The following is a 24,386-nucleotide window of genomic DNA, read 5'->3' as shown; positions in this document are numbered from 1 at the left end:
TAGGCTGATCAATCCTCTCCCCTGATGATAAAACCTGTTTTTAGAGCAAAATTGAAAAAGAAGGAAAAATGAGGAGTCCTCTCTCAACAAATGTTCCCCCAGGGAATTATTGACATGGAGAATAAGGCTACAGTATTTCTTTATTTCTTTTAAGCTTACACAATCAAAAAAGCCAAAATGATTGCAAATAATACTTAGTTGGTGGAGACTAACAGTGTCTTTATAAAGTGGCCAAGTAATTGAACTAGATTTTCCCTTTTGTTATAAGGCATATAAATTCAGGGCCACGGGGTTGGGTATAGCAAAGGCATAATGTGCTGCAATACACTGGTGATTTGTGTGTGTTTACATCCTGGCCCAATGCACTGCCCCTACGCTAAATATTCACATGGTAAAATAAGCAAAAATGAAGTGCAGTAATCAACACATGTAATATGCCAGACTTTAACTTGAATGAACGAATGGGTAAAGAGAAAAACAAACATGTTTAGGAAAGTAGGATGGTCTCCTAGAGTGCTCTCTGAAATTACAATGCCTGGATTCTGTTCCCAGTTCCACCAATGACTTAATCTATTGAAAGGGGTTTTGTTTTTTTTTTTTAAACCACATATTGGAAAATTAGTCCAGTGGCAGGATATATTTCAAAAACATGAATATGCTTCATCAAGTCTTGATCAAATATCTTCTGATGATCACTAATAAATGTTGGCCATTACATACGTGAATATATTTATTATAGTACCATATATAGTATATATTCTCATGTTCTGGACACAAATACTTTCCCAAACATTAGGGGAAGATGCCGGTTTTCTAATATGTGAGGAGAAATTTTCCACAGTCAATATGTTGCTTATTTGCACTTAAAGACTGCATCAATAATCGGAAAAAAAGAAATAGTCTGATAATGGCTAGAGACTCTGTTTAGAGGCTAAGGTTTCTATCATGGACTGCTTTCAACTGTTATATTTTATGGCACAGATTCAGTGGGAATCTGATCTGCTAAAATATTTGGGCTGTGAAAACTCCCACACTGTGACAGATGTCAAGTCCAATTAAGTGACTCATGTCCAGGTTTCTGTCCAATAGGATTTCCCATTAAATATCAATTTAGGGGAAAAAAATTCCATCCCCCTTCTTAAGCCTTTATCTCTTCCACCATCTCCAGGCTGAATCAATTGGTACCAGGAGAGCCAAGAAGCCACACACGCATCTCTGCCTCTTTGCTCTGGCTCTCCCACCCTCTCCCGTCTTTCTCCGCGTCCCTGTCACTGTTACTCCGGGAGACATTCACTTTCCAGGAACCTTTCTCCAAGCGTCTCCAAGCCAGACTATATGTATTTTGCTATAAGGTAAAGAAAGGAGGGGGTGGGGGTGGGAGGTGTTAGCAAGCCTTGGAAGACTTTGAAACTGCAAATAGGTGCCTGTTTATACAATCTACAAGTAAATGAGGAGAGAGGAAGAGGCAAGCTTAGCCCCGAGTTACAGTATTGTGTTCCTGGGAACTGGGGAGACATCAGCTGAACAAAGCCTTATCTCAAAAAAAAAAAAAAAATCACTTCTGAGGAAGATCGCATCTCTGCCTTGCTCTTCCCAGTTTCTTCTCCACGGTATTAAGGGAAGGAAAGGAGTCCTACAGGAGCAGGATCTCATCTAATGTAACCATCTTTCTTATTGATTCTTCCACTATTAGAAAGTGGAGGAATCAGCCCTTTGATGTGATTGTGTTTATCTCTGCATCTCTTTTGTTATTTATAGAGACCCAGAAGAGGAAAAAAGGCACGAGACTTTTCAACACCTCATTTAAAAAAAAAAAAATCAACAACGAATTTCCCGAAATGTTTGAGAACAATTAAAAGGAGAAGGCATTTTTGGTCTATCAACTAAGTGAACAATCATTTACATCGTCCACATCCTGAGACACTATCGTCCCTCGCTGTGGACACCAGCGAGATGACAGCTGCTTTTTCACACTCGAATGTAATAAATATTTGCTGCTTTTAATATATACTTCGGAATTTCTCCCCTCTATTCTTTGGGATTTGTAACTCTAAAAGATTGGAGAAAAGATTATCGAGAAGGCTTTTACAAGGTAAGGCTCCTTTAAGTAATTTTTTTTCCCACCTTGGAACTAAGTTAGATTATTCATACCGTCTTCATAGATGTACTTCAGCTAATTGTGAAATGGATGTATGCACGACATGCTATTTGTGACTATTTTAAAAAGATATCTGGAGGAGAATTTAGCATGCTTTGAAGGCAACCCGGGAACTTTTTAGCCGCACTACAACTATGTCGATGCTTACTGTGATTTTCCACCACTCGCCAATTTATTTATGCCCTTTCAAGCCGAATGTACAGGTGCAAGTTGTTCTCCTTTATAAACGTACCCGAGAGAAGCCCGTAGGGAGTCACATGTAGCTCACTTGGAGCATTTGTTTTTATTTTGCCTTCGGGGACCCGCTTTCCTCGCAGCGCAGTACGAGCCAGCTTGGAGACACATTCGCTCCTGGGCGAGCGCGGCGCGAGGAGAGGATCTCACCTCCCTGGCTTTTGTTTCTTTAGAAGCGAGCCCTCCGACTCCTCGCCGCCACGGATTTCTCCCGCGGCGAGCGTCTCTCGGGCTGCACGCGCGGGGCCCACGGCCTGGTGCTCTCCCACTGGCGCCGGCGGTCGGTGCGCGCTGCCCCGCAGGTGCCGGCCCCTTTCTTGGAGGCCGGACCACCCCCCACCCCCACCCCCACCGCCGACCACCCGAGCCCCGGGGGTTGTGGGCAGCCCCCTCCCAGGAGGCGCGCGGTCGGTGTCGGAGCTCGAGGCCCCGGCAGGAGCCCGGCGGGGCGGCCTTCCCGGGAAGGCGTCGTTCCAGGAGAGCTGAGCACAGCCCCGCTCCGCCTGGGCCAGGCCGCCGCTGCGGGGCTCTCGATTCCGACCCCTCCCCCCCAGCACCGGGCTTGGCCCTTGGAGAGGAAGCTCTGGTCGCGTCTTCCCGCCCCGGGTCTCCCTTTCCCTCCCAGCCTCCCCTCCCGCCACTACCCCGCCGGCGGCATTTTCCCCGTGAGGTGGTCGGCCGGCTGCTGGGCGCATTGTCTCATGCCACGTCGCCGCGCCCCTAGGTCCCCGATGTGTGTGGCTGTCTGCGTGACAGATGGTGCTTCGGGGGGCCGCGAGGGCAAAAGGGTCAATTTTCCGGAGAAAGGAGCCTTCGCGTTTGTTCAGTCATTGCTTTGTTTTTCCGGGGAAGCGCGAGGGGGACGGAGAAGCTGCCCGCTCCGGGCCGCCTGCCCTCCGTCCACACTAGTGACCGGGGCTCCCCTCCAGGGCGGGGCGCCCTCCACGGCCGCGGCCGTCCCGCACGCCCCAGACTGGTGCGAGGCCCGCGGGCGCCGCGGCCTCCGGCTGCCTGGTCCAAGGCCCTCGGGGCCGGGGCGCCCACGGCGTCCCCCCGCCCCGCGTACACCCCAGAAGTGCTCGCCGTTCGGCATCGTTCGTTTGTCAGGGAAGGGGAAGGAAGGCAGGCGGCCTGACGGGTCGGTATTCTGGCAGAAGTAGGCACCGGACGCGCGCGCAGCCTCCTGGGCCTGCCGCTTCCCCGCCGGGCCGGGCCGGGCCCACAGGCCGGTCTCGGCCTCCCGCAGGCCGAGCAGTCGGGTCCGGGATGCGGCCGGGGCCCAGCCGGGACCTCGCTGGCCGCCGCGCGGGGAGACGCGCGGCTCGGGCCCTCGGGTCTGCCCCTCTCCGCGCGCTGCCTGCCCGCGGGGCCAGCTCCGCCGAGCGCGCCCGCCTGGGGTGGGGAGGAGACCCGGGACGCGCCGAGGGCCGGCCCGGTAGGCCCTCGCCCGCTCTCCCTCGGATCCAAGGAAGACCCTTCCTTGTATTGATTGATGTTCTGACTCCCCCTCAGCTTCCAAAATGATGCTGAGTCCGGACCAAGCCGCCGACTCGGACCACCCCAGCTCGGCGCACTCGGACCCGGAGTCGTTGGGCGGCGCGGAGGCCAAGGTGCTGGGCAGCGTGTCGGACCTGGAGCCGGTGGAGGAGGCCGAGGGCGACGGCAAGGGCGGCAGCCGGGCCGCGCTCTACCCGCACCCGCAGCAGCTGAGCCGCGAGGAGAAGCGCCGCCGCCGGCGCGCCACCGCCAAGTACCGCTCGGCCCACGCCACCCGCGAGCGCATCCGCGTGGAGGCCTTCAACTTGGCCTTCGCCGAGCTCCGCAAACTGCTGCCCACGCTGCCCCCGGACAAGAAGCTCTCCAAGATCGAGATCCTGCGCCTGGCCATCTGCTACATCTCCTATCTCAACCACGTCCTGGACGTGTAGGGCCGCGGGCGCGGCGGGAGGCCGCCTGTCCGGAAGCCGGGGGAGCGCCACCGGCCCCGGGGGGCAGCCGCAGGGCTGGTGGACGAGAGGGCCGCCCAGCCGGACAGCCGCTGCGAGAGGCCTGGACGCGGGAGGAAGCTTGCCACGCGTTCGAGCTCTCTCCGGTCAGCGGGGAGTCGAGGGAAGGTTTCCAACTCGGGAAGGTGGGGTTGTCTGGCGAGCCCCCGGGTTTGCAGGGGGCATTATTCCAGGCGAGCCTCCCCGAGGCACCCGCAACGCACAGCCTCCAAACCTCCCCTCCGTGTGTTAGGATCCCTTTAAGGGTGGTTGCTTTAGCTCACTGGAGGCTTTGAGTTCTCCATTTATCTCCCACAGATCTTCACGTTTTGAAAGAATGAGGGCAGGAGCTCAGAAGCTCAGAGTAAAGCCTCCTAACTTTAGACTATCTGGGATTTTTCTAATTGACAAATCACCTAACATTTGGAGGGGGTGGGAGGGACTCTCCTCCAGTGTAGAGATTTAAGGCACAGAACGGTGGAACAGGAAAGTTTCCATTCTGCTGTGGAAGGGAAGATTATATTGGGATCCAAATAAAATAGACAAACCCTGAATATTGGTAAGCTTAAAAGATAAAGAACAGACACACTGTGGGAAGATTTGATCTTGGTGAGATTTTAACCCCAAGGTAGGACACTGATGTAGACAGGAGAATCCATATTTAAATGGAAATTTTAATATCTGATTGCTTTTTCAGGCGAAGTGCCCCTTTATATATCCAAAAACATCTATTTGTGACCTTAAACATGTGGACCCATAGGTACAGTTAGCAAAAGACAACCTATTTTTATTTATGTTAGAAGGAGTAGAGTATTTTTTTCAAGACATTTATTTTTCAGAGTGGTGATAATTTTACTTTGGATACTCTGTGCCAATTTATTTATAGTCAAGTGTTTACAATTTTTCCTGTGGAATAATTATGTCTAACTTTTTATGTGTCTGTTGAGATTATACTGTGGTCTTTCTTTTTTGCTCTAATTATATTGCACTTGTATAACAAATTTCCCACTTCTCCCTGTTTCTAAACATATTTTATATATTAAGATGTTTGTTCTTGAAAAGGTTCTTTTGTTGTGAGATCAGCAACATTAGCACTTCACTATTATAGTTTTTTAAAAAAAAGTAAGTGTTGTTATTCTTATGTGTAGTTATGTCTGAAAAGTACTTTACAAACTGTTTATAAGGACAGTAGCTTCTTTGTGTGTGTGTGTGTGTGTGTGTGTGTGTGCTGTTTGTGCGTGGGATGATTTTAGGAAATTAAGTTATTTTCCTAAAAAAAAAAAAAAAGATTTCAAAACTACTTTCCTCTGTGACAACCAAAAAGAAAAGTCTATAACCTGAAAATGTTTCATGTTCTCAGCTGTGAAACTCTTAAAACAAGGAGTGTATTTTAGAGACAAGGGAAAAAAAAAACCACACATCTGCTATCCAAAGATTTTAGTCTTTTTCAGGGTTTTTTTGTGTCTCTGTTGCTTTATATAATGCAATATTTTGTAGTGAAAATAGATATAACCTGGTTTCTATCTGACGAGTTTTTCATATCTCATGAATGGTGCGCTGTTTTGCATATAAATAAAGGTATCAAATAAAGTTCTCTCCTTTATTTAAAGCATACTATTGAAAAATAATAAACATACTGGCTGAGCATGAAGTATCTTAATGGACACAATCCTCAGAAAGGAACTAATTAAAAAATATACACACAAAAAAAACCCCAACAACCCAAACATTAACAAATTTATGTACTGAGGTATTTGATACTTTTCCTAAACTTGGATACTGATCATCTATAGATATCCTACATGTGATGGTGACACAGAGCATGTTCCTCCCAATGAGGAATAAATTATAATGCTTACAGAAAAATATTATTTAATCATGGGTTTTTTGGCTCTAAAAGGAGTCTTAGTAATTAACTCAACCTCTTCAAATTTGATTTAGGAAACTGAGGCACAGGGAGTTTACGTGCCCTACACTAAATCACACGGCTACTTACTGGCAGTAAGAAGACCCCAAGATGATGACACTGAGTCCTCGTGGCACTTGTTAAGAACAAGGTGTACATTGTAGCACTCGAACATCTAATCCAGACATGACACCTGCAAACAAGAAAAAAAACTAAATCCTGGACCAACCTTGGGATGTGAAGAATGTCATCTACAAAAGCCTATAAAAATGTGAAATAGTCCGTGTATAAGCAGAACACGTGAATAACTTTATACATATGTACAACACACACACACGTGTAGAATATTATGAACCATGAGTCTATATCACACCAAATCTCTGGTTGCCAAGTAAAAATTATAATTATGTGGATGCTTCGTTTTATGTCTGTGAAATATCTGGGATTCTGAGCATTTTTCACCTTTCACCCAGGTATCTTATAGTCAAGTTCACAGATACCTAGTGAGACTTCATTCTCTTCTTCACATGGAGGTGCATAGTAAGAACACACTTTCTAGGGCATGAAAAAGAATGGAACCTGCTTTGGCTTTGTACCTGGACCAAGTCCTGGCCACTGCAGCAGGGGCCGGTTCCTCCAGCCTCCAGACATGCTGTGTTTGGACTGAGTGTTTGAATTGAGGTCTCCCCCCCCCCTCTAGGAACAGTTTCAGTCCTCATGGCACTTCTCTCTTGTATGACAGAAAAATCGGCTCTGCTCCCATGCCAAGAAATGGAGTCAACTTCTGACCTCCAGAACCTTCTGACAGCCCCCTTTTCCTGGTTTATGAGCTCAATTTCCAACTGACCTACACAGACTTCCCATTGACAGCTAGGGGGGGATCTTTTTACTCACTTTCCAGACCACGGCCCTCACCTCTGGTGTTAAGTAAGGCGGACATGAACCAAGGGCAAAGGGCAACATCCTTTCCCAGGCACACGGCCCCTGTGAGGCCAGGAGAGGATTGTGCAATTTCAGATCCAAGGCAGCTCAGCACCCTCCAAAGAGAAAGGGAGCACTGTGGTGCTCTGCTACACCAGAAGGTAACTGACTCATCCCTGGCATGTAGCAGGGGCTCAGCGACATGTATTCAGCCACAGGTAAGGGAGTAATAATTCTTGTCTGTAGAATGACGGCAATCATTCAAATCTTACATTCAACAAATATTTGTTGAGGACCTACTGTGTGCTGAGCATTGTTCTAGATGCCACGAAAAGAGCAACAGATGGGACCAAGTCTACTGGAGAAAAGACAACAAGTAAACAATATTTAATTTCAAGTTTTGCCGTGAAGAAAAATACAGCAGGGTAAATTGAGAACGGCAGCTGAGGGCATTGCTGCCCTGTGACTGCTGTTAGGGCCGGCCTCTCAGAAGAGGCAGACACCTGGATCCACCCAACCAGCCGCTTCCAAGATCACTGCTACTTGGAGGGCCGTCTTCTCACATCTTGTTAACGTGTCTTGTGCGCAAGCCACCCAAAACAGCCCAAGCCGATCTCTCGCCACTCCCCACTGCCAGGGGCCTTGTCCTTCACCCCCAGCTCGCTCCCTCCCTAGACACGCTGGGGACCACAGTTCCTCCCAATGTTTCTCTCACCTTCTGCCCTCTGTCCCAGCTGCCCAACAACTGGCCAGTGCACTGCCACTCCCCAGAAAACTGAGCCCCACCTGGCCCAGCTGACGAGGCCACCTGTGCTGGGTATTTCTATGCCCAGATGACTGCTCCGCTTCTGCCACTGTCCAGAGACATCCAGAGAAAAGGGGCAAAAGTCTTGAGCAAAAAATCCCTCCCCGGGCAGGGGGCGGGGAGGATAATGGGAGGGCCAGTGGCAGAGAGTACGGGTGGTGGCATAGATTAGGAAAGGAAGAGCAGACTGAGGACAGGGGGTGTATATGGAAAGAAATGGAGCTGGATGGAGGAGGACGGAAGGCCTGTTTCCCCCTCTGAATCCTGTTCTTGGGTCTTCCTCCCGTGGCCCCACCCCATGACCATGTGTCTGTTAGGATGAGGTAAGCAGACAGAGCCCACCTCAGGAGTGCTGTGGTGTAGCCAGTCCCTGTCACTGCTATCTGTCTCTGGTTGCCGTCTTCCTCCCACTGAGGTCTGGGGTAGCAAGGGATGAGGGGCAGGGGACAGCCAACTCAAGTGCATGTACAGCCAATACCCCTTCCCAGGCCTGGACGGGCTCTCGCTCATTGTTGGTTTGGTAGATACATTAACAGCTAACGTGTAGTCAGTGTGAACTATGTGCTTACTGCGCTAAGACCTTTGTGTGCATTCTTGAGAGCTTGTTTGGAGGTTCTAGCAGGGGAGCACAGCTACTCGTATGCCCTTGACTGAAGAACAGTCCTCCTCTATCGGGGAAGGTCGTCCTCTTCGACCGAGCGCGCTTTCGGAGGGACACACGTGGAGCGGTGAGGGAGGAAGGGGACCCCTGCCTAGTCAGCCAGATCAGCCGAATCAACCCTGGTGATCAATGGGGTGACAGATGTCGTGGCCAGATCGCCCTCACATCCTGTTCTTACGTGCATTCTTAGCTCTTTTAATCCTCACAATAACCCATTGAGGTAGGTACTTCCATTTAGCAAGTTGAGGAAACTGAGGCTTAGAGAAATTACATAACTTTCTCAGGGCCATGAAACCACATCTGTCGGTCTATCCAAGTGCCTGCCTTTAGGGGTCACACTCAGTGGTTTTCCTTTGCTAAAGGGGGGCCGTGACATGCACACACCCTACCTTTGGCCCTTGTACCCCATCTTCTCATGCATGTGCTTAGGAGAAGCTCCAGTTCAGGTAACGCCTAAGGAGTGCAGGCCCCCCAACCAAGTGGACCCGTGGAGGCTAAGACTGAGCCTGTGCCCTGCTTGCCAAGTTCAGCGTGTGCCTGGGCTTGGGACTAAGCCATCGGGTGGTAGGGGAGCCTCTTTCTACTTTGCAGGAAGACACTGCAGGCAGGTGGCAGGTGTGGACAGGCTCCTCCTGGAGGAGGACACTGTCTGCGACATTACTATTCACCACCACGGTGGGGCTGGCTCTTCAGTCTACCCCACCCACACTCCTTAGCACATTGAGGTCCATTCTCCCGATGCCCCGAGAAACAGCTTTTAAAGATAGCCTGCCATTCCCTGCCTGAAAGCTCTCCTTGAGTTCCCATTGCTTATAAATAAAGCTCAAGTTTTTTCTCCAGGCATAGAAATCTTTCACAAGCTTGTTGCAGACACTCTCTAGCATCATCTTCAGCCATTCTCCCTGAGGTTAAATGTTCCTGCCAAATTCAGATTTCCTCTCTTCTCTGGAGATGCCTGGTCCTTTATAATCTGTGCCTTTGTACTCGCTCTCCTTCTCCCTAGGATGCTCTCCTCCGTTCTTATTTTTTGCCCAGAAACTTCCAATCATTCCATTGTCACCTAACTCAAATGTAACCACTTTACAACACTTTCCTCGGTTTCTTTGGGCAGCATTAGCCACTCAGCTCCCTGAGTCCCACGCGCAAACCTTACACCAGAATTTGTTTCTCCTATCCCTGTGTTTGAAACCCAGGGGTCTGGGGCCAGGTTTAGATTCTGGCTCCAACCCATTCTAGATGTGTGATGTGGAACGTGTTACCATACCTCCTCAAGCTGTCGTTTTCAGATGTGTAGGAGGGGACAATATATGCATCTATCTAAAATGCATATCATGAGGTTTCCACAGGATATTGTAGAGTGCTTGCCAGAAGAGCAAGAATACAGTAAGTGCCACATAAATGCGAGCTATTACCATTACTTTGCATTTATAGTATATATAGGACACTATATATATATATATATATATATATACATACATATATATATATATAGGAGAAACTAAAAATAATACATCAATAGTTCATGAGTGTATTAACGATCTGTGGTCTCTACCACCTGTATTCATGTGCATAGGACACACTGCTAGGTCTACAAGAGGTCAGACAGCAAAAATCCCTGTCCTATAAGACAGAAAACATTACAGGGAAGTAAACAGCATGCGATGGAATGAAACATAAATGCATACATTACAAGTGACGCATACATCTGAAGCCCCCGCGCCACCCCATGTGCGAGGCCTGTCCCACGCCTTTTATCTTCTCATCGTGGTTTCTGCCCTCAGCACTGATGCTGTCACAGGCAGAGTGGTCAGGAGCGCGGGCTCTGACAAAGCACGCTTGTGTTCAAACCCCAGCTCTTCCACTACCTGGCAGTGACCCTGAAACAAATTACTTAGTTCTCTGCCTCAGTTTTTTCACCTGTAAAATGGGGGTGGTGGTGGCGATAGTAGTTCCTACCCTGTAGCATTGTTAGGAAGATTAAGTTAATTCATGTAAAACACTTAGAACAGGTCCGGTGCATGTTAAGAGTGCAGCAGCACTTACTATAATGGCTCTTACAGCAGGTGAGCTTTTTGAAAGTTAAGCAACTAAATTATTTTTGAGGTAATGAAGAGAGGAATTGTTGGAATTTCCTGTCCAGTTTTGCTAAGTATTTCCAGATCAGGAAGGAAGTTCCTCACCTCCCTGATGATCATTCCAGAAAGACACTAGGAAAAAGGGACAGGATATTAGGATATCAGGAATCACAGGGCAGGTGTAAGAGTGGTGGATGTAGGAAAGGGGAGGTTCTCTCAGGATCTCCTGGGGTCCAGATGGGCTAACTGGGAGGGGAAAGGACATGGGGATCAGTCTGCCTGAAAGGCTCAGGAGGTCAGACGCACTCAAGGGAAGGAGCTGAGTCTGTGGAGCAGTACCTGGTGAGTCCTCTCCTAGGGGATAAAAGTAGTGAGGGTTAGGGGTCATTCCTGGAGCAGTGGGAGGTGAGCTGCGATGGAGATCTGCTATGAGGGGAGGCTGCCTCAGTTCCGGAGTGAGTGATTGGGGCCTGGTGAGTAAAAATCAATCAGCATGAATTTTCTGAGTAACTACATTAAAAACCACTCTTAATGGAGAGTTTAAGAACATCTACAAAAGCAAAGGGCATAGTACACTGCGTTCTAATATGATGACATTTCATTTGTACTCTTATCCACACTTTCCCCCCACCCCTTTGGGCTGTTTGAAGCACGTTCCAAACATCACATCATTCATCCATAAATATATCAGTAAATATCTCTAAAGGATAAGGACCTTCTTTTAACATAACTAAATTACCATTATTAGTGTGAAACAAATTAGCAGTATTTTCTGAATATCATCAGTGAGTACCTGCATTTTTGGGGGGAATTTTACAGCTGGCATAACCCACCTTTCCGAATTATCTTTTCCTCCAGCCAGTTGGATCGTCTTTCTGATGGTTCTCCATTGTATTTATTTATTTATTTATTTATTTTTAATGTTTATTTTTCAGAGAGAGACAGAGAGAGAGCACCAGCAAGGGAGGGGCAGAGAGAGGGAGACAGAATCTGAAGCAGGCTCCAGGCTCCTAGCGGTCAGCACAGAGCCCGATGCGGGGCTCGAACTCAGGAAACGTGAGATCATGACCTGAGCCGAAGTCGGACGCTTAACCAACTGAGCCACCCAGGTGCCCCTGATGGTCCTCTATTTTAAAAATTCTTAATTTTGGCACTCTCTCTCCTCTCTCTCTCACACGTGCACGCGCACGCGCGCGCACGCACACACACACACACCATGAATGCCCCTCTTACCACCCTCTCCCTGCCTTGTCAATGGAGGGACATGCCCAAGAACTGGCCAGTTTAACACAGGAGGTCATTCCACAGCCCCAAGCTGCTGTGAGGGTACCACCTGGGTAGTCAGTGGGTGATGGCTGGTTAACTACAACCCAGGGTAAAAGACAACACTGCCAGAGCCCAACTCAGGCAGATTTCAAAGACTTAAAAACAAAAAACCAGGTGGATTCTCTTAACAAAAATCCAGGTGGATTCTCCCAGTTCTTGGCTGGGAACTGGGGTGAGGGGGTGCTCTGGAGAAGGAAGAATTCTGCGGAATTAGAAGTGAGGACCTGCGAGCCTTCCCTGACAGCAGCATCTGCAGAGGCTTGAGGATTATTAACAACAGCAACAAATGCCCCCAGCACGGTCCTTCCAGCTCACAAAGTCTGTCACATATGCCGGCTCTGTGAGTCCTTCAGGCCCCCAGGACAGAGGTATGGCCAGCTGACGTCCTGAGTGCTTAAGTGGCTCAGCCACAGTCTCCTACCTTGTCAGCAGCAGAGCCGCCTAGAAGCCTCTGACTCCCAGACAGCCCACACTGTCCTCCCTGGGTTGTAGCCCCGCGACTAACAGCAAAACAGCAAGAAGTGCACAGACTTTAGCACTTACCCTGGGCGGGGCACTTTCGATGATTACTCACATGGTCCCCCAACAGTCAGTGACTTAGGAGCCCTTATTTTTCCTAAATCACAGATGAAGACACTGGAACACAGAGAAATTAAGGCACATGCCCAAGGTCACACGGCTGGCAAGCTCTGAATGGAAAATGAAGCTGGGGCGGGGGCAGTAAAATTCAAAACCTTATACTTTGAAAACAGAGAAAAAGGAAAAAAATACAAGAGTTTATTTTTTTTGGTGGGAAACAAAACACCACCCAAAACTACAGGAATTGAAAGAACACATTTTCTCTTAAGCATCCTGGGCCCTGGAGCAGACACTGGCCCAGCCCACTGGACTTGCCCTCTAGTGTGGAGCAGGTGGCTAGGGCCCAAGTGTGGGGTGTGGTTCTGAGCTTGGCTTTGGGAAGTTGGGTGCTGAAAGCATCAAGCTGCATGGCCCCAGGCCAAGCCTGGGAAAGGTCCACAAGGAATCACGGTTGCAGGGTGACCTTGACAACACCTAGACTTTGGGAAGTGGTCAGAAAGCCTCTGTGGTCAGTGCTCTTGCACGATTCTGAGTCAGTGGAAACAGAAACGAGTGTTCCCACAAGACAGGCAGGTGCAGACACTAAAGGTTCGCACAAAGAAAATGAGCCCACCCAGGAATCGCACATCTACTGCGTCCTTGGTGTGACAGATGCCACGGGCCGACGGCAGTCACACACACACACACACACACACACACCTGCTCATGTCTCCCCACCTTGTTCTTCATATCTAGTTCTATTTCTGGACTTTGCTGTCCAGATCCCCTGATGCCAGGCACTTAGTTCTGGCCTGTGGTGTGAGCAAGAGGAAATGGTACTTACTACAATAGCTCATGATTAATTTTTTAAAAACTCTGAAACCCCAATTAAAGTTCTGGGTGATTTTTTTGGTAGTTGGGACTTCAAGAGGTGTTTGGTTTTCTTGGTTTGCAGGCAGAAGCCAGGACGCTGGCGGCTGGGGTGTGTGCTGCGGGCTCTGTGTCCCTGTCCCCGGAGTCATTGTATTTGCATGTGGGCCCGGATTTGTCTTTGGCTTCTTGTAGGGTTTGGGATGAGACCCTCTGGTCCCAGGGGAGGGGGGCAGGTGTTGCTCCAGTCGAGCGAATGGAACCAAATTACAGGCCCGTCTGTCACCTCCTCTGGGAGAAGGTGGAGGGAGGGGGATGGGAGGGAGGGAAGGAGGCAGAGAGTGGGGAGAGGGGGAGAGGGGAGAGGCCTCACTGCAGGAGAACAGAGAGCCAGAATCGGCTCTGGCTGCGGGAGGATGGCGAAGGGGACCTGGAGCGAGCGAGCACCGCCGGGGACGTGGCGTAGGGATGACACTGTGTCCCTGGGGGCCGCCGCGTAGGCTCGTGACCCCGTGGCTCTTTGCTGACCCTCTGAGATCCACCGCCACTCAGGCCTCGTCTACGTGGCGCCAGCGAGCACTCACCCTGGAGTTGGTTTCACTAAATAGACTGACGTATTTTCTGACTGCACTGACTTGGGGTCTGTGTCTCTATTCCGTCCCATCTCCTGAAAACAAACCTCCAACACATCCATTGCCTTAATCTTTTGGTCTAGAAAGTGGCTCGCTCACGAGTGCACTCTTCAATCAAGCCGCGCCAATCTGCATGTGCAGACCTAGATGCGCCACCCTGATTATAGCCCCGGGTGGGCACAGCCACTGAACCACACTGCCGGGATTTGTCCTGCAGCCAGAGTTAACGCGCACCCTGCCGTGGTGATGTCCTACGGCTTCAGGAGCCCTTTGGAGGGGACTGAGGCTGCTAGGTCTAACCAGAGATAACAATGAACACTTGGCTGTCTGAGGCAGCCTCTAGAGATCATCCCTCCACTGAAGGCCCCGCTGGGGCAGAGCAGTGTTATTCTAAGCTACCTGAGAAAAATACAAACAGATAATGTGGGCCTTTTGTGGGCAGGAATAATACACTACCATCATTTTGCTTTCTCTTGTAGATAGAGTGGTACAAAGAATGTGAGAGAGAATGGGCGGGGGGCGGGGGGGGGGGGAGATCTCAAACCAGAGAGAGTGACTCTAATAGGAAACAAGTTCTTGTCAGATTCTCTAGACTCGTGTGGCGAAAGCAGCGTTTCACATGCCTTATTCTCTCTCCCTGCCTCTGGGGTAGGAAAGGTTAAAGAAATTGTCAGCTCCTACTAGCTCTTTCAATAAGAAAAGAACTGAGGCATAGAGTGATGATGTACTGCAGGCCCAAGAAGAGACAAATTTCTTCCCCTTTTCTTCGACAATAAAATGATTGACAGAGATAATTCCCCATGTGAGATGAAAAACAGAATTGCCAGCAGCGAGTGGCTGTGCTTAGATTGTGGCTGGTGAGACTCTGTCCACCCGATGTCAAGTGATGACTGAAAAGGGAAACATGAATTCCATTATGCAGCTGTTGTTGCTGCTGGTTGCCAAAATACCCAGATGTTCCCAAACATCTGGGTACTTGACAGCATGTTTTTACCATCTATCCAGATGCTTGGTATTGTGTAGACAAAGGCCAAACCTGGACACAGAGAAGCAAGATAACTACCTGGAAAGAGAGGCACCAAAAGTTGGTCAGGGGACAGAGAGAAGGGAGATTGCGGGGTGATGGGGGAAGAAGAAGAGAAATGAAAGGGAAAAACTTAAGTGAGAAGATAAAAATAAATAAATAAATAAATGTTCCAAAAGAGAACAGTTTTCTGTTTCCTAATGGCCTGCACCTTGGCCTCACTCCCCCCTGGCTCCGTGACAGGCATCTTTGCCTGCCGGTGTCTGGGTGGTAAAGGGCACAAGGGGGTGATCGGGAAGACACCTGTGAACAGGCCTGGAGCAGTGGTCCGGGCTGGGATGCGAGGCTTACTCAAGGCGGGTGGCTGTGCACCTGCAGAGAGGTGGGACTGCAAAGTGGAAAAGTGATCCGCATGGTGGGGGAAGTGGTGATCCCACAGGATGAAGAGTTGAACTTCCTGTCAAGATGCCCACGTTCAGAAAAGCACTGAAGTGTCCCGAGTAGTCAACTTCACTTCCAGTTATCAATCAGGATGATGAGCTTGGTATCGGCACAACCAGGGATGGTGTAACAGAAGGAAAAGGGTAATTGATGGGGGGGGGGGGGGAGGTTGTGCGGTTCGGTGACAGATTTAGAGGAGGGGACATGATGTGATCGAGGTGATGGTGGGAGTAAGTGTTAGGCTTTCAGAACAGCTCACAAAGCCCCCTGCAATTCCCAAGCTGTCTGTTATCTATGAAATGCAAATCAGGAGGGGAGTGACATCATGTCGGATTATGGCCACAGGGAGTAATTATTTAGACATTAAAGGCTACTGAAGGGAGTGGTTGACAATATTAATGATGTCCAGATGGACAGAATGTGATGCTAAAATTATTTTCTAGTACAAAGAACAAGGGAATTTTTATCAGGCTTTCTTTTCTATTGGACTGCCTGGATCTCTTGGTGGTTTGCCCCTCAAAGAGATAGTGATACTAAGAGATGGCCTCTGGAATTAAAAGCACAACGGGGTTTGCAGAAACAAGCCACAGTCTCCAGCTCCTGCGAACAGAGGTACAATCAATATGCAAAACGTTCACATAATAATTATGACTATAAAAAGAGGAAATAATCTCAAGATGGTGTCTATAACAAGCCAGTGATTGGAAACCCTTCTCTCCCGACATTCACACCACCCCATTCTGCCTTTCTTTTCCAAATACAGCAATTTGTTCCTCCTCAGGGCCCTCCTCTCCTCCCCCCCCAACCCCCACCACAATACAAACACTAACACAGGCAGTGGTCATTAGTACTGGTATCAACTGCATAACCACAGGTAACAATATTCCCAACCACTGATGAACATAAGGAGAAAGGCATCTCGGCCAAGACCACATTGTGAACAACAACAACAACAAAACCAAAAAAAAAAAAAAAAAAAAAAAAAGGAAAAAGCCACAACCTGAGATCCAAATTGGGAAAGACTAAGAGGCAATGGCAAATTACAGAAAACCAGTCTCAAGGAGACCCACGGGCAAATCTGCTGATCTGGACAGCGTGCCTGACAATGCCAGCCAGAGGTCTGCTCTCCTTTCAGAGCAGGTATCAATATTTGAGTGGAAATTCACCAGGGTTCCAGACCTGCTGGTCATCTTTCTGACCCAGGTAAGAAGGAATGATGCAGTGAGGAGAAGCCAAAATGTGTTTTTAATATATACGAAGTTCCTGAATACGATTAGAGGGATCAGGGGACAGGTGATGTTTTTGCCTCTTACATTTGAAAGTCATAAAATGGGTAAAGAGGAGGTTTCAGAAAGTGAACAGGTGATTCCAAAGTTGGTTTTGAAGATCCCCTCCATCCCTGCCTCCAGAGGTTATGGCTTACAATACCAAAATGCAAGGCACTTAGCAAGGGTCAACTAATGTAGACTGTGATTCCCCTAAGCCGGGAGACTTCTAAATGCTCCCATAACCCCTTGTGCCAGCCTCTGTCATATCATTGATGTCACTACACTGTACTGGCTTATTTATTTTTCTGACTCCTCCCTTAGGCTTTGAGCTACTTGAAGGCAGGCAATCTGACTTATTGGCCACTGAGTCATAAGCACCTAGGATGTACCCTCAATTAATACGTGAATAATAAACTAAAAGAACATCATGGAAAGCTTTGCAAACTGTTAAAGAGGGTTTGACACAGAAATTGCCAGAGAGGAAGACAAATGATTATGAAATCACAAAACCCACTACTATAGAGGATATAATAAATTCCTTATTGTGGAGGACATATAAAGAACAACAGCCTTGGAGAAGGTACTTAAAAAATAGCTGGAGAGAGGATTAGGAATGAACTGTGTTATCTCGTCTATATGCCAATTCAATTCAGCTATTTGAATTCAATTCAACAGGTATCTACTGAGTACCTACATGCTAAAAGGAATATACATTTTTTAGACAAGAAGATAAATGTTTTGCAGAAGTGCTTAAGACTGGGGTTTGGGGGGGCGCCTGGGTGGCTCAGTCGGTAAGCGTCCGACTTCAGCTCAGGTCATGATCTCACGGTTCGTGAGTTCAAGCCCCGCGTCGGGCTCTGGGCTGACAGCTCAGAGCCTGGAGCCTACTTCGGATTCTGTGTCTCCCTCTCTCTCTGCCCCTCGCCTGCTCCCACTCTGTCTCTTGCTCTCTCAAAAATAAATAAACAGTAAAAAATATTAAAAAAAAAAGACTGGGGTTTGGGGACATATGAATGGAAATGTAAGTAGTTCAAACAGAAAGCAGTGAAGTATGGTTTAGATCAAGGGTTGGCAATACTCATGGATGTAAAAATTACTGAAATTCACATTTCGGTGTACATAAATAAAAGTATACAGGAACACAGCCACACCCACTTGTTTACTTGTTGTTTATGACCGCCCTTGAGCTACAATGGCAGAATCAAGTAGTTGCAACCGAATTTATAGTCCATAAAACCTAAAACAGTTCCTATCTGGCTCCTTACAGAAAGTTTAAAACCACTGGTGAGAGCAAGACCTCTAAAATCAAAACACCTGGTTTCAAATCCCAGTGCACGGCTACTTGCTAGCCATGAGATTTAGGGTAAGTCACTTAGCTTTTCTATACCTTGTTTTTATCATGTATGAAATGGGTGTAACAATAGCAACTTCTTCAAGGGAATGTTGAAAGAGGTAAGGTGTTCAGAACGATGTTTAGAATCCACCAAGAATATATAAAGAGTTCTTAAAACTCAACAAGAATGCATGCAACCCAATTGAAAACTAGGCAAAAGAGGGGCCTGGGTGGCTCGGTCGGTTGAGTGCAGGACTCTTGATTTTGGCTCAGGTCATGACCTCACAGTTGGGTTCGGTTTGTGGGATTAAGTCCCATGTTGGGTTCTGCACTGACCGTGAGGAGCCTGCTTGGGATTTTCTCTTTCCCTCTCTCTTTGCCCCTCTCCTGCTCACACATGCACATGTGCATGTGCACACTCTCTCTCGTGCGCTCTCAAAATAAAGTTAATAAACAAACATTAAAGGAAACAAGTAGGCAAAAGATTTAAAGAGCCACTTCACCAAAGAAGAGATAAGGATGGCAAATAGCACCCACAGAGATGCTCAATGTCATTAGTTGCTAGGGAAATAAAAACGGAATCTATGAGGAGATATCACTGCACAACTCTTAGGACAACTTAAAAAATTAAAAACAAAAACTTATAATACCAGGTACTGGCAAGGATACTGAGCAACTAGAACTCTTATATTTTGCAAGCAGGAATGCAAAACGGTACAGTCACTTTGGAAAACAATTTGGCAATCTGTTATAAACATACACTTACCACATGACTCAGTAATTCCACTCCTAGGTATTCACTCAAATGCAATGAAAGCATATGTTGACAAAGACATATGCATAAATTTTTTTAGCAGCTTTATTCATAATAGCCCTGAAGTGGAAAGGACCCAATGTCCACACACCAGTGAATGGATAAACAAGTTACAGTACAACCATACAACAGAACACTATGCAGCAATTAAAAGGAATAAACCATCCACACATTAACATGGGTGGTTCTCAAAAACATTATGCTAAGAAGTCAGACACAACAGGTTACACACCATATTGGTCCATCCATATGACATTTTAGAAAAGGCAAAGATATAAAGACAGAAGTAAGACCAGTGGTTGCTTGGGTTTGGGATGGTGTGGAGACTGACTGCAAAGAATGAGGACACTTTCTGGGGTGATGGAAATAGTCTATATCTTGATTGTGGTAGTTATGCGACTATATAAAATGCAGCAAACTATACATCTAAACAGAGCAAATATTACTGAATGCAAATTATATCCCTAAACCCAACTTTTAAAAACTAGCATCCTGAAAATTTCCAGAAACTTGAAGGTTTGTTACAGATGAATTTTCCAGAATCATGAAGGGAAATAGACCTAGCACAAGGTAGTAGCTGGGCAAATTTTTAACAAGAAAATTATTGGATTGTAGAATGACCCAGGTGACATGAAGTCCCAATAAAGTTTTAAAATTATATATGGTTTTTGAGTGTTGGGAAAAGAGATATTACTCACAAAAGTGGGCATACTTTCAACAATAATAAGCCATGTAAAAGTAACTTTAATTTACTTTTTTCACACGCTTTTTTTGGATGTACCTATTTTTAAAAATCGTCTTCTAGATTGTGTCTTTCTTCATCTCCCTCTCTAACAGATTCAAAATCAACATCTTTCCTATATAATACCTTCAAATTGGAGCTCCTATTCCTTAATTCCTAAGCTAAATGGATTATCAAATTGACCAAAAAAAACCCCAAATCCCAAGTCTAGGGGTGACTGAGTCCTGGGATGCTTGCCTGACATCCAGGCAGACTGAGGAGCCAAAGCTGCCAAAGCTTCCCCCTCCCACTACTGGGGACAAAGATGTAGTAAGTTAACACTGCTCCCCTTCTGCCCTCCCCCCTGCCACCTTCCCCATCACTCTCTTGTTCTCTTTTTCCCTCCCACAACACAGAGTATGGGGGATTTCAGGCTCCACCTTTGGGAGAGTCTCACATGTTGATAAATGTTGAAGATATTTTTTACTTGGCACAAAAACAGACACATAGACCAATGGAATAGAATAGAAACCCCAGAACTAGACCCACAAACGTATGGCCAACTCATCTTTGACAAAGCAGGAAAGAACATCCAATGGAAAAAAGACAGCCTCTTTAACAAATGGTGCTGGGAGAACTGGACAGCAACATGCAGAAGGTTGAAACTAGACCACTTTCTCACACCATTCACAAAAATAAACTCAAAATGGATAAAGGACCTGAATGTGAGGCAGGAAACCATCAAAACCTTAGAGGAGAAAGCAGGAAAAGACCTCTCTGACCTCAGCCGTAGCAATCTCTTACTCAACACATCCCCAAAGGCAAGGGAATTAAAAGCAAAAGTGAATTACTGGGACCTTATGAAGATAAAAAGCTTCTGCACAGCAAAGGAAACAACCAACAAAACTAAAAGGCAACCAACAAAACTAAAAGGCAACCAACGGAATGGGAAAAGATATTTGCAAATGACATATCGGACAAAGGGCTAGTATCCAAAATCTATAAAGAGCTCACCAAACTCCACACCCGAAAAACAAATAACCCAGTGAAGAAATGGGCAGAAAACATGAATAGACACTTCTCTAAAGAAGACATCTGGATGGCCAACAGGCACATGAAAAGATGTTCAGCGTCGCTCCTTATCAGGGAAATACAAATCAAAACCACACTCAGGTATCACCTCACACCAGTCAGAGTGGCCAAAATGAACAAATCAGGAGACTATAGATGCTGGAGAGGATGTGGAGAAACGGGAACCCTCTTGCACTGTTGGTGGGAATGCAAATTGGTGCAGCCGCTCTGGGAAGCAGTGTGGAGGTTCCTCAGAAAATTAAAAATAGATCTACCCTATGACCCAGCAACAGCACTGCTAGGAATTTATCCAAGGGATACAGGAGTACTGATGCATAGGGGCACTTGTACCCCAATGTTCACAGCAGCACTCTCAACAACAGCCAAATTATGGAAAGAGCCTAAATGTCCATCAACTGATGAATGGATAAAGAAATTGTGGTTTATATACACAATGGAATACTACGTGGCAATGAGAAAAAATGAAATATGGCCTTTTGTAGCAAAGTGGATGAAACTGGAGAGTGTGATGCTAAGTGAAATAAGCCATACAGAGAAAGACAGATACCATATGGTTTCACTCTTATGTGGATCCTGAGAAACTTAACAGGAACCCATGGGGGAGGGGAAGGGAAAAAAAAAAAAAAAGAGGTTAGAGTGGGAGAGAGCCAAAGCATAAGAGACTGTTAAAAACTGAGAACAAACTGAGGGTTGATGGGGGGTGGGAGGGAGGAGAGGGTGGGTGATGGGTATTGAGGAGGGCACCTTTTGGGATGAGCACTGGGTGTTGTATGGAAACCAATTTGACAATAAATTTCATATATTAAAAAAAAAAAAAAAAGAAGATATTTTTTACTTTTTTTTTTCTTAAGAAACAGAAAGAGAGAGAGAGGGAGTGAGAGAGAGAGAGTGCTTCAGTGGAGGAGAGGGTGGGGGAGAGAGGAGAGAGAATCCCATGCTGAGCTTGGAGCCAGATACAGGGCTCAATCCCATGACCTTGGTTGGGATCATGACCGGAGCTGAAATCAGAAGTCTGATGCTCAACTGACTGAGCCACCAGGCACCCCATTTTTTACTGTTCTAATAATGACTAAACTTGAGGAGGGACTAGGATTTTTTTAAAGTATGGGAGATTTTGGTCGGTAAGTGAACACTTATCTCTACAGAATTATTTTCTCCTTGCTTAAGAAAAAAACTAATAAAATAATATTTAAAGTTTAGATATTGAGTATATTTTAGCTCAGAATGAATAAAATGAGTCATGGAGCAAGCACTGGGTGATGTAGGGAATCACTGAATCACTATATTGTATACCTGAAACTAATATGATACTGTATGCTAACTAATAATAATTAAAATAAAAACTTAAAAAAAAAAAAAGAGTGAGTCATGGAGCAACCAGATTAAGAGAGCAGACTGATCTCACATTTTATCTCCTTTCTTCCAAGGCCTCATTAGAATTATAGTAACAGAATAAGCATAGGTGTAAGTTCAAAACAATGAAGAAAACAGTAGGCAAGGTATCAGCAAAAGAATAATCTCAACACACTTGGTAGAAGGTGGAGGCATGCTGACAGATGAGCAGAACTGGGGAAACCCTAGCCTAATTAAACTATGTGCTGAGCAGACTTCGTCAGAGATGTGTCCAGCAAGTTCTGAAGGTTTCAAGTTGTGAATAGCAGACATAATGAGGATTGGGAATGAGAAGTGAAGTCAAACATTGAGAAAGTGATTAAAGATTTAAATGTGGAACAAATGAACTTGCCTGCCATTCCCACCTTCACTCCTACCACCATGGGAAAAGGCAGCTAGACATGCACTTTTAGGAAAAAATAGGATTCTTCTCAATTTCTTTAGAAAAGAACTACCTCACATGGGTGCTAAGAGCCCAAGTAAACTCTTTTTTGTTTTGGCATTTATGGGGCCAAATAGTCCAAATTTCATATAATATGAAATTCTCACCACTTAACTTTGAAATAGTCCAACGATCAACAAGTATCACCCACATATATAGAGCTCATGGTTAACCTTTTTACTTCCTCATTTAAAAATACGTACAAATAACCAAATACCACCAGACATTTGAAGGACAGCTACAGCATAAAAGAGAAACACTAAGATAAATAAATTTGACATCAGGATTAACGAAGATAATTAAGAAAATAATAATAACTTTAAAAATGTCCTGAGGAGTATCTCTGAGAGATTATACTAATAAAGGTACTCACAGGAAAACCAGAGAACAGCATAATTTTGGGGGCTAAAACAATGTATTTCCTAAAGGAAAAAAAAAATAGAAGTATTAGGGAATAAAAACAAGGCCATCTTTTATGACATTGAACAAAAATATAGAAAATATAAGAGAAAAAATAAATAATATGGAGATTCATTTCAGGAGATCTAAAATAGTAATTCCAGAAGAAAAAATGAAATAAATGAAAGGGGGGGATTATAAAGAAGTAACACAATAAAATTTTCCATAGATGAAAGTATACAACATTATTTGAATTAAAAAGGCCTTGTCATATAGCCTCTTTGTTTCAGTTTTCTCATACGTAAAGTGGGAGAAACAATCATACCTACCTCACAGGGTTGTTGAATGTGGTAATACATATAAAGCACTTCCAACAATCCTCAACATATAATGAGTAAATTTTATTTCATTGTGATTATTATATTATCAGTGTTGAGCAGGATAAATGCAGAAACACCACATCTAAGGCATCACTGGAAAATTTTAGATCTTCAAAGATATAGAAGAACTCCTAAGAGTTTTCAGGAATAAAAAAGATGTCCTATAAAAGAACAAGATTTATATTGTGTCAAAAGAAAATATAATTGGGAATGCAAGCTGGTGCAGCCACTCTGGAAAACAATATGGAGTTTCCTCAAAAAGCTAAAACTAGAACTACCCTAAGACCCAGCAATTGCACTACTAGGCATTATCCACGGGATACGGGTGTGCTGTTTTGAAGGGACACACGCACTCCCATGTTTATAGCAGCACTATCAACAATAGCCAAAGTATGGAAAGAGCCCAAATGTCCATCGATGGATGAATGGATAAAGAAGATGTGGTATATATATACAATGGAGTATTACTCGGCAATCAAAAAGAATGAAATCTTGCCATTTACAACTACGTGGATGGAATTGGAGGGTGTGCTAAGTGAAATTAGTCAGTCAGAGAAAGACAAAAATCGTATGACTTCACTCCTATGAGGACTTTGAGAGACAAAACAGATGAACATAGGCTAAGGGAAACAAAAATAATATAAAAACAAGGAGGGGACAAAACAGAAGCAACTCATAAATATGGGGAACAAACGGAGGGTTACTGGAGGGGTTGTGGCAGGGAGGGAGTGGTCTAAACGGGTAAGGGGCATTAAGGAATCTACTCCTGAAATCATTGTTGCACTATATGCTAATTTGGATGTAAATTTTTAAATAAATTTTAAAAAAGAAACTATATTATGTCAAAAGAAAGTAAAGCAATACTCTCAAAGACTTGACGAAAAAAAAGATTTTGAAATTGGAATTTTATATCCAACCAAGTTATCAGTCAAGTGTACAGACAGAATAT

General features: G+C 45.7%; 1 protein-coding gene and 1 long non-coding RNA gene across 2 annotated transcripts in view; one reads left to right on the top strand and one right to left on the bottom strand.

The window, feature by feature from the left end:
* LOC113599174 (uncharacterized) overlaps positions 1 to 24,386 on the bottom strand; it is a 113,932-nt gene that overhangs the window by 43,591 nt on the left and 45,955 nt on the right. The window contains exon 3 of the long non-coding RNA XR_008295174.1: positions 6,374 to 6,476. This is a non-coding gene — a long non-coding RNA (uncharacterized LOC113599174). The remainder of the gene's footprint in view (positions 1 to 6,373; positions 6,477 to 24,386) is intronic.
* Positions 3,601 to 5,952, top strand: NHLH2 (nescient helix-loop-helix 2). The gene has a single exon (XM_027058273.2). It carries the CDS (start codon positions 3,913 to 3,915, stop codon positions 4,318 to 4,320), a length of 408 nt encoding a protein of 135 aa, XP_026914074.1. The 5' UTR covers positions 3,601 to 3,912; the 3' UTR covers positions 4,321 to 5,952.

Source organism: Acinonyx jubatus, chromosome C1 (genome assembly GCF_027475565.1).
Source record: "Acinonyx jubatus isolate Ajub_Pintada_27869175 chromosome C1, VMU_Ajub_asm_v1.0, whole genome shotgun sequence".
In the NCBI taxonomy this organism is placed as follows: domain Eukaryota; kingdom Metazoa; phylum Chordata; class Mammalia; order Carnivora; family Felidae; genus Acinonyx; species Acinonyx jubatus.
The sequence above is the reverse complement of the archived record's forward strand: the minus strand, read 5'-3'. Positions and strand labels throughout refer to the sequence as shown.